The sequence below is a fragment of the Apteryx rowi genome, unplaced genomic scaffold (genome assembly GCF_003343035.1).
Source record: "Apteryx rowi isolate R43461 unplaced genomic scaffold, aptRow1 scaffold_310, whole genome shotgun sequence".
Lineage (NCBI taxonomy): Eukaryota > Metazoa > Chordata > Aves > Apterygiformes > Apterygidae > Apteryx > Apteryx rowi.
This window is the reverse complement of record NW_020449531.1, coordinates 117,499-128,112: the sequence shown is the minus strand read 5'-3', so window position 1 is coordinate 128,112 and position 10,614 is coordinate 117,499. Positions and strand designations below refer to the sequence as shown.

The following is a 10,614-nucleotide window of genomic DNA, read 5'->3' as shown; positions in this document are numbered from 1 at the left end:
GGACGACGAGGCGGAAGCGTACTAATGGCGGCGGGCCGCGCCTGCTTCTCATTGGCTGCTGCGCGGCCTCCGGGGAGCACGGCATTTCGGGAAGGCGGAAGCAGCGCGCGGTGAGGGGGGCCGGGAGCGCGCCCCGCCCCAGTGGCGGCGGGCAGCGGGAGGGGCAGAAGGGCGAGGGACGTGACCGTCCCGCCGTGGGGGGCGGGGGAGCAGTGCCGTTCCCTGGGCTGGGGGGAGCGGCCCCCCTGCCGTGCGGCCTAGCGCTGCACCGGGAGCCGCCGAGCCCGTGGGGTGCCGGGAGGCACACGGTTAAAGCTGCCTCTGCTCGAAAACAGGAGTTCTGTTTTCTTTAATTAATTAGTGTTTTCGGTTCGCAAAGGGCCGCGGCTAAGGCCGGGGCTGTCGCGGCCCAGGCTTCCTGCCTGGCCGTGGCAGCGGTCGGCCTCGGGGGAGCTGGCTGGCAGAGCCGTTCAAGCGTTGAGGAGCCGCGGCGGGTGCTGCCTCGCCTCGCGGCCGGGAGGTGCGAAGCAGCCCGCCAGTCCCCAAGGCACTTAGCCTCGGCCTAGGTGCTAGGCCTCGGTCATCGTGTGGGGCTGCGTGGTGTGCCATGACCTTTGCTTCTTGGTTTTATGTTGTGGGTTTTTTTGTTTGTTTGTTTGTTTTTAAAGCTACTTAACAGTGAAATGTGAAGGGCATAAACAATCTCTCATGCTTAACCCCCTTCAGGAAATAGTTTAGCCAAGGCAGAAAGGGAGTGGGATGAGTAGTTTGCTTCTTGGTCTTCTTTCAGCTCAAGTTTGGTCTCCTGTATTTTTGTTCCGTTTCCTTATTCTCCCTTTATAGAGGTTTTCTTTCTTCTTTCCTGTTCTATACTGCACTTACCACATAAAGCCAAGTTGAAAATGCTTGGATAAAGGTAATATATTTCCTTGTTATGGCTGCAATATATTTCTATGTGTAATTGTTAAAGATGCAAAATTATTAAAATTGCCAAATGTTCTATGTTGTTGGCCCCATATGCTCACACATAAGAGAAAAAAGCCTGTTAAACTGTAAAGCCTGTGATGACTCTTGCATCTGGCTTTTTTAGCAGTAGGTTTAGTCAGGACTACATGTGTTATGATCAATTCTGGGGAAGTTTAGGAACATTAGAATTATTTTATATTTACAATAATGTGCCTAAGTCTTGCTGTCATGACCAATTTTTGTTCAGAAGTTTTATGAACGACTTGTTTCTCCTTTTTAAAGTATACTTTATCTTACAGATCTTGAAAAGCATCACCCCTTTCAAAAATGATGGCTTTGTTTGGGATCTCTTTGTCATTACATACCTTTCAACACTAGGGTCAAATTGTTTGTTTTGGTCTATTGAGTACAGTGCAGATTTTGCTTTTTTTCTTGGCAAGGGGAAATAAAACTTTTTCATCCTACCAGAAGAAGTGGGAATAGCTCTTGATGCATTTCCAGAAGTTGCTGTAGGAGGTTGCAGGGCAATAAGGGTATATATGTAAAACACGTTTGCGTAGGGGAGTCAAGGTAATACTGTATTACAGCTTCCTATTTTGTTAGTGAATTACATTCACCAGATCGGTTTCTTTTATTCATGTGTCATGGTGATTTTGGATAAAAAGTGGAATTTAATTAAAATAGTCTTAATAACCTTATTTAGTATAATGTGTATAACAATTTAATTGTGTTTTATTCATTTTATGTTGATAGATTTATAAAATAAGTTAACTATAACCAACAAACAGTCAAATCTCTAATGGTTACCATGTCCTTAGATTTTTAGATGGAACAATATTTTTGAACTTGTTTATATGTTTCTGGGTTAGAAGAAGCAGCAAATTTGGTTTTCCTTTTTGATTTCGCTGTTGACTCTGCAGCTTGAATTAGTTTCTAAAATGGAATAATTATTTCTGCATCTGTAGAGAAGACTGGAACTATCGGTTTTTGGTTACGTGCTACCCAAATCTGCTTCCAGGTGGTCAGCTAGTCACTTTCTCTAGTTCAGTAGTTTGATTGCAAATGTGCTGATTATAAGTATTTTTTTGTAATGTTGTCTGCTTTAATAGCCTATAATGGAGTTGCATGCAAAATCCCTTGCCTATTTTTAAATGCTTTTTATTTTCCCTAATGATTTTATTTAAGTGAAGATTCCAACAGCCTGAACTTCTAGGAGAAGAATTTTTATCAGTTATATGCTGTAGTAAAATGCCTTTAGCTGTGTATTTTGTCATGGAAAAAAGTCACTTGCTCTTTAGTGATCTCCCTAGTGGGAGCCTTGGTGCGTTATGTGATTTGAAAGATGGTGTATTCAGCATAACAATGTCTTTTGGGATGCTGCTATGGTGTATRTATAGGGTATTGACTGGAATATAAGACATGAGTTTAGATGGTGATACTCTGGTTCTCCTTGAAATTTTTCTCTCAATTAATTTGTTTTCATAGAGGCCTGATTACAAGTGACTGACATAGACAGTATCAGCTGAGCTACAGGAATTAGCTGGCTATGCATTCTTCTCTGTTCAGATTTCAAAATTGTAAGTTTAAGCAATTATATTGGGATATATATCAATATTCAAATAACCAAATAAAGCCATACTAGGAGTACTGGTTTTCTGTTGGGGGGGGTTGTTTCTTTATTTTTTTAATGTTTGTTTATTTTAAATGTTTTTTTGTTTGTTTTAAGGGTGTTTAATGGTATTTGCTGTGCTGCTTAATAAGCAGGTGGACAATAGAAATGTTTTATTGGTGTGATTTGTTAGTGAAAAGCTTGCCTAACATTCAACTGAATGTTTAAGCAGGGAAGCATACCAAGGGATTTTTGTGTGCATTGAAAGGAAAAAAGTGGCTTCGGAGCATAAGCTTCTAGGTCATCTTCAAATACAAGCAAAATCCTGACAAAACAATGTCAGCTTGCATGTGAGAGGCTACATTTTTAGCTTCTCATGTTTCTTTTAGCTTTCATAAAAATAGGATTGTATGAGATGGTTAAAAGTATTACAGGCCAGTGACTGACATGACAGGTACATCTCTATAAACAAGTTTGTGCATAACGAATGAGCAAATGGATTTTTTTGCCTCATATGTACACATGCATGTAAGATATAAACAGCCTTCCCCCTCCTCCCCCCTACTCCGGCCCCAGTGTGCTAGTTTGAATGCATTGGTAAAGCTGATACTACTCTTTTTTAGCTTCTATGACATCTCTACTTCTATTGTTCTTAGTGTCTTGAACTACAAGCATGAATGCCTAAAAACTTTTTTGTATAGTTGCTACAGCTACAAGTTCATTTAGTTTTCCCACTGAAATAAGGAAGGAGAGGAACATGAGGGGTTACATGTTATTCAGCAAACATGGAGTAAGTAGGTGGTATTATGCATGCTGGCAATGGTATTAGAATGTGGTCTTTAGTTTACTAATACCATTTAGTAAAAAACTTATCTACACTTAAATATAGCTCCTCTTTCTTTCTCTTTTGCTCCTTTGCCTCCCTCTCTTACCTAACAAGAATGCAGAGTAGAATTTGCAGTGATGCTGGGAAGTGGTTGTTGGACACTGTGGGATAACCAGAAAATGGGCACTTGTTATAATAGGGTAAACCATGATAGCTGTAAAACGTTTGGAGGTTGCAGCTACTCTGAGGTAGAATGAATACTCAGAAGTCACTTCAGAAATGCTTGGAAGGACTGTGCTAACCTTGTAACTATATGTTTTATAAGAACTTACTGTATGAAATTACTTATGATAGGGAATGTTCATACAATAATTTGAATTCTTATACCTTAAAATTTTTGCTTTTCATGATAGAGAATAGGAATTCATATGAAATCTATCAGTATGATAAAATTCAGTGATTAACGTAGACAGTTGTTATATAGGGTTTAACCAAATTCTTGAAAGATTGTGATGAATGGATCTGCCAGTGACTATACTAAACATCTTGTGCGGAGACTGATACTGAATTACTACTTTGGGATATCTTCAGTTGCTGGATGAGAAGACTGTAGTTATGTCATATTGTCCAGACTGTAGAAAGCATTTGTCTTTTACTTCCTATATTCGAACTTTTTGATTGTTGGGTGGACTATTACATATATTGTCATATAGAGTGGTTAGAAAGACTGGTTATATGAAGCTATGGCATTACAGGCACTTCATAAGTTATTTTGACACTGGCTGTGAAATGAGCAGAACAGCAGCATCTTGGATTAGAATCATCTACACAATGATTCTAATGTATCCATTACTGTAGCATTTAAGAATGAAACTTAAGAAATCAGACCTTAAGTATTGTTATGCTATACGAAGCTGCAGAAAGGATTTTTGGAATTGCTTTAGCACTTACATTCTATTCAAGCACCTATGTACCTTAAAATATTTAGACTGAAAAAAGTACATCTACTTCATTGCTTATAACTTGCAAAACAAAGCTTTTCCTTTAAGTATTATAAAAAAAAATTGTAAAGATTGATACACAACTGATGGATTGATGCCAGGGTTACTGGTAGCACAATTTAGCAAGGCACTGCACCTTGTGGTAAAACTGGTGTCACGACCTTGCTTTAGACCTGCTTCCCCTGTGCATCTGATGCAGGTGTCCTGCCCCCTTGCCTGGTGGCTGCTGCTGCTCCTTGTGGCTTGCCTTGCCAGAAGGCTTGTAAGAACCCAGTGACTTAATCACTGAACTGATTTGACCAATGAGCTTCTACTCTAGTAAGTGAGACCACCTGAAATTGCGTATGGCTTCACTAGGCTATGTTATGTGTATGTGAGGTGAGCCTCACTGGGTTGCTTACTGTTTTGTCTCAATGTCTGTTTTTGGTGTGCTTTTTATCTTTTGTTGCTACTTGAAGAGGAGAAATTTTAATCCTTACCTTGTGTCTCCTAGAGGGTAACAGTAGCTGGAGAATGTTGTTAAGGTGTTATGTTGGCACTCAGGAGCCAAAAATAAAAACATGCCTTGCATCCTTGAAGAGTAGGTGGAATCTGCAGAAGTTTAGACTGAGATTTTCAAGGTCTCAAACCACTATTTATGTCTTCGAGGTTAATGGGATGCAGCTTGTGATTTCTTCAATGTTATATTTGGCAAAATGTGTACAGTGCTTGTTGTAATTATGTGTGGGGGGGAAGTGAAATAATATGTATACACATTCAAATTATGACCTGGACTAATATTCATTAAATATCAAAGTTAAAATACATTTTAGAAAGCTATTATAAAATACTATTTCTAATCATTAAATGTTACTGAAGTAGTACCTTGCTTAAATTCCTTCAGCCTGCCCTTATTGAACCCCAGTTTAGATGGGATTTGAGAACAGGATACCAGAAAAGAAAGAAAAGAGAATTACCAGGCCTTTTAATAAACTTTAAATATTAGGCTTTGTTAATTTCCACCTAAGAGTTGTTGTAAGAGTGAGGTATCATCAAATGAAAAGTAGGGTTTGGTCAAGTTCCATTCATGGCTTTTCTGCTGACTTGAGTTGTGTACCTTACCTAGGTTCAGAAACAGTGTCCTTCAGCTTCTGTGATTGCAGGCAGGGTGTCTTTGTGRATCTTTCTCTTTCGCATGGTTTATGCATCTCTATATGTGAGATTATAAAAAGGAAGGTAGTGAAAGGCATCTGTGAACGCAAAGATTTTTAGTGGAATTTAATAGTGGATAATGGAATCAAAGACTGCTGTCCTCTTGTCAAGATATAAAAGACCTAGCAGATTATTTATGGTACCACATTGACACAAGCTAAAGCAAAGTTTAGGAGAAAATTACTGAGCAAGTTACTGTTGCTTACTAATCTGACAGTCTAATCAAAGCAAGCTGTGTATCTTAAAGGAAAAGTTCCAAATTGGAAGTATTTTTGTTATGTGTATGCCTAACCAAAGGGCTCTGGTGCTACTCTCTTCCAAGACATACTAGCAATTTTACATAAGATTATTTGACCAAAAAGTACTGAGATACCTAAAATTTGAAAAGTTATTGGCATAATAAAAGCAATTGTGCATCTGCTTTACAGACTTTTAGATGAGTTTTCAGGCTAGCCTTGTGGGAAGGAATGTCTTCCAACAGAGCAGGCAGATAAATCAGATTGTAAAATAAAAAGGGAGTCTGATCTTATGTGAATTGTAAGGGTGCAGAGACTGAGAACTTTTGTGTTCTTGATCTAGACATCAGCCAAATTGCTTGCTATCTTGGGATGGAAAAATTAATGCAATTAGAGGAAGAGTGAGACTATATATCAAATCACAGACTGCATTTGTTTTTACGAATGAGGCTAATGATTATGAAAGAGATTTTGTTTACTGGCCTACAAAAGGATCTTAGAGGCCATCCTTTTCAGCACAGTAGTTGGACAGGAAAGAGGGAGCATAGGGCTTTCCAAATACAGTCAGCTGTGTCAAACTTATGGTGGAAGACTCACAAAAACCTGAGGAGAGATTTGTGTTGACTGAGCAAATGAGGGAAGCTTAGACAGGAGTTGGAGGCAGCAAACTGTATTGTGTGGGTTTAGATTAAATTTCACCAGCTGCAAAACTTAGTATAAAAATTAAACTACAGCATACGGTGGCAATAGGCATAATAGGGATTGGGCTGAAATGTTAGTTTCAATTAAAGCTATGCATCTTCATTGTAAAGGATAACTATTTTTGGAGATATGGGGCAAAGAACCAGCTGAAATATTTTTGTGTGTATTGGTAATAGACCTTACTTGACTTACCTCTCAGAACCTCCTGAAGGCTCTGGTAGGAGGATTCCCCCCCCAGGTCAGGGAATTACATAGATGAAAACAGTGCTTTAAATTTTATGGTCCTTCTTGGATCCTGTTTATACCAGGGATTTGATTTTTTTTTCTTTCTTTTACTTTACTTTTATTTCTTTTTTACCTTGTCTGTGTTTAAAAAATAGATGCCCTTTTTTCTTTAAATCATGAGACAGAGGTGGTGTTTTTCCATTTTCATTTTTTTGAATGATATACTTGTTAATTCAGGCTTTGTGGGTGTTTTTATGGTGGTGGGTTTTTGGGGGGGTATTTGATGATGTGAAACAAGTGTATGTGTAACTGCGAAAGGGAAGAAAATGCAGTGGGGGAAGGGATACTTAAAACTATACTGAAACAGTGTATATGAGCTGTGAACAGCTAACTCTTCTGTACTACAGGCTTTTTTTTATGTTCCTGTACATACATTAGTTTAGATTCATTGTGTTTGTTCACTTTCATTTCACACAGTGATCTGCAGTAGTGGTTCTGTCCAGCTTTCCCAGTTGGGAGCCAGAAAGCGCTAAGGTGAAATGCAACCCAACATGCAGTGTAGCCTGAACTTAGCGGAGACTTACTTTTATAATACTTTCCACTCTTGTCCTGTTTTACTTTTTTTTTTTTTCTTCAGGTAACTTTTCCTGTGCCATCATTATATTAGAATTGATTTAATTTATATGGGAAAGCAATGACTTAAAGTCTTAACACTTTTGAGACCTGGATACCAATGCTCTGCATGTTTGTCTTGTTGCAATTTACACTTTAAAATCTCAAAACTGTTTCTAACTGATGGACTATTAAAGCACTTTTATGCTATATTTTTCTAATGAGTACCTAATTACCTCTTCAAGTCCCAGTGGCACTTTTCCACCCCTGCTGTGTCTTCACATTAGACTGCAGATTTCTTTTTCACGCCAGTGTTCTTTAGTACTTGTGAAGGAAAACAGATATTGAAGATCTGGCTTCCTTAAGTAGATGCCCTGCTTGGTATCAAGTGTCTGGGGGACAGTTTAATTTTTTTGTGTGTTTTGTTTCGTCTTTTTTTTTTTGCCTAGCCCATAGTAAGAAAAATGTACCATATGGAAGTGCCAGGAAAACTACTCATAAAACCAATGAGCTTATAGGTCCTGAAAAGCATTATGTTTTTACATATAGAATGTAAGATGCAAAAAATACAAGTAACTCTTTGAAGCCTTTATTTCCCCCTTTGAAACAGAGTTTCTAGACATAACACTGAACACAAGGTAATAGCTGTATAACTGATTAGGGGCTAGAGGAGGTGGTCAGTGAACTTACTTCCAATATACTGGCAACTGTATTATTAAAAAAAAAAAAAATAGTGAGCTTTGTGAAGGTGTGGGACATGTGGACTGGATTCCCTCCAAGCTAAAATATCAGCATGTCAGTCATTTGTAGATCTGAACTCTCGTGTTTTGGATTGTTCCATGTGTATTATCACAAAGCCTAAGCTAAACTGGTGCCACACTTTTTCTGTTGGTTTCTTTGCCTCTTTTGAAGGTGCATAGCATACCTCACTTCATGACTAGCAATACCTTGGGGCACTGGCATCATGTAACCCTATGCATAGGTATCTGTCCTGTTATCTGATATATTGAATCTCATGGGTTGGCATTGAAGGTAGGTTAACAAACCAAAGGTGGACCTGTGCCCATCTGTAGAATCGGATGAAATCAATGCTCATTATCCCTTGATGTCTCTTTGCCTTATCTTCAAACCCTGATTGCTCAGTCTGATCTCTCTCAAAAGAGGTTTCTGCCAGACAGATAATTTAAATTTCAGTTTTGCAGCTCATTATTCAGCCATGGTTATCACTTTACATTGAAAATGAATATACTGGTCCATTGAAAATGTCTTTTGAATTGTTTTTCTGTGTGGGCAAGATGAAGACAAATGAATTACAATGTTTAATTTATTAGAATAGTGTATGCTTTTTGTTTTATAGAGAAATTGATGTAGTCTAATTGCAATTTATAACTAGAAAATAGAAAGAAAAACATATTAAAATTTAAGTGAAGACAGGGTAATGCAGGAATCTTCTTCAAAGAAAATGCCTTAGGAAACTGTTTAGTAAGATAGGCAATTTGGAGTCTAGGCCTATTTTTTTGTTGTTAATTTGACAGACAGATGTGAAATTAGAATAATCCATCTCTCTGAAAAGCTCTGGGTGTAGAGATAGGAGGAGAGGAGTATATGTAAGCCATGATATTTATATCTTTGCTTGTCCCACTGAACTGGTTACATATGGCCAAACTTGTTTTTCCAGGTTTCTGGCTCAGTTTTTCAAAGCACTTCAGAACAGTTACATGGATATAGAATTAGGTCCATCAATATCTATCTATCATTGATTTTTTTTATTTATCCTTGATGCAGATTTGTTACTCTTGCCTATAGAAGCTATTGTGGATTTGACAACACTGAATTTATTTGACTTTCTTTTTTTTTAAAAAAAGGCAGACTGTAGGCTTATGGTAGAAGGCATATAGGGGGACTAAACAATAAAAGACAAAGGAAATCTGTAGGACAGATTTGTTTTCTGTCTTGAATATACTGATAACATTTAATCCTCAAGAAGGCAGTGTTTTGGAAAACAGATGATACCTCAACCACTCTACTGTATTATCCAAACATACATCAAAAGGGCATATGTATGTGAGTATTTTTGGATCTGCAACGGGTGGTTAAAATACACGGATTCTTCCTCCCTCTTCTCCCCCCAATACTCAAATGGATGATACTAACTTAGTGAACACTGCAGAGAGACTCTTGGAAACGTGGCGAAGATACCAGGAGTTCCTGGCTCTTAGTTCTTACCTATCTTATACTGCATTATCTGCAGGCTCAGAAGTTGCATGCAGCAGAGATTTCCCTTGATCTGTCTTCTCTGACCACACAGTACAGAATTGTTTCCTTTTTCTTTTCTTACCTGCAAAAACATTTTTTTTTCCTGTGTTGTCTTTTCAGAGCAATTATGGGGGCGTATTTTAATTCTTTAAAGTTTGGGGGGAGGAGGGTGGCTTTCTTTGTTTTGAGAAAGTGAATTTTGCTCCTTAACAAATGACCTAGGGCAGCAGTTTTCAAGGGAAGGCAAAATAGTTATGGCTCCTTGCCACCATCAGCTATTAGGGACTTGGAAAGCCAGGCTGACCTACTGCCAAACTAGGGTTGCAGGAATGTGTCGGGGCTTGCATCTCGCAGAGGCAATGAGGRCAGGGAGCCTGGCTCTCCTAGGCATGTCTGCTGACTTTGCATCCCACATTTGGCTACTTGGGGCTGGCCTGGCCTGCTTTGATCCTTGCTCAATTCTCTGTGCACTCTTTAACTTCAGTGCTAAAATTAACTTTTTCATCAGGAAAGTTTCAGTTACATCATCTAATTTTACTACTTACAGCTTGGTAACACTCACATAGTGTATTGTGATCTCTATGAAAACCTTAAGGTTTTTCTGGTATGGATTTTGAAAAGTTAGGATTTGACGGTGTGCGCATACTGAACTGTTAGTGTTGGAATGAATTCTCTGAGAAGGGTGAAAAATAAAGGCTTTACCTTTTTGGAAATGTATCTGGTTATTTTACTATTTGCTTGTATGTACTGGTATAATTCCCCACTTAGGTGTTTGTTTTAAAATATGAAGGCCTTTTTTAAAACCTGTTATAGCTTAAACTGTCTCTCAATATAGGTGCTTGTAAGTAAGCTTGGCAAGTCTGGATGCCTGAGTTGATAGTGGGTTAGGTCTGAGATTTCAAGGGGATGAAAGACACCAGGGTGGGCTTTGCCTCCAGGCTACAATTAAGATCAAAGCCTCTTGGTAAAATTCCTACTATAAAGGTTGTT

General features: G+C 38.5%; 1 protein-coding gene across 9 annotated transcripts in view; it reads left to right on the top strand.

Moving 5' to 3' along the window:
- The first annotated feature begins 58 nt into the window (after positions 1-58).
- The window catches only part of XRCC4 (X-ray repair cross complementing 4), a 124,613-nt gene continuing 114,057 nt past the window's right edge, over positions 59-10,614 (top strand). For 3 of the 9 annotated variants that reach the window (XM_026070469.1, XM_026070479.1, XM_026070474.1), the window contains exons 1-2: positions 599-916; positions 1,785-2,543. In XM_026070469.1, coding sequence (XP_025926254.1) covers positions 2,513-2,543 — 31 coding nt within the window. In that variant the 5' untranslated portion in view covers positions 599-916; positions 1,785-2,512. The other 6 variants (XM_026070470.1, XM_026070473.1, XM_026070471.1 and 3 more) reach the window with 6 other exon arrangements.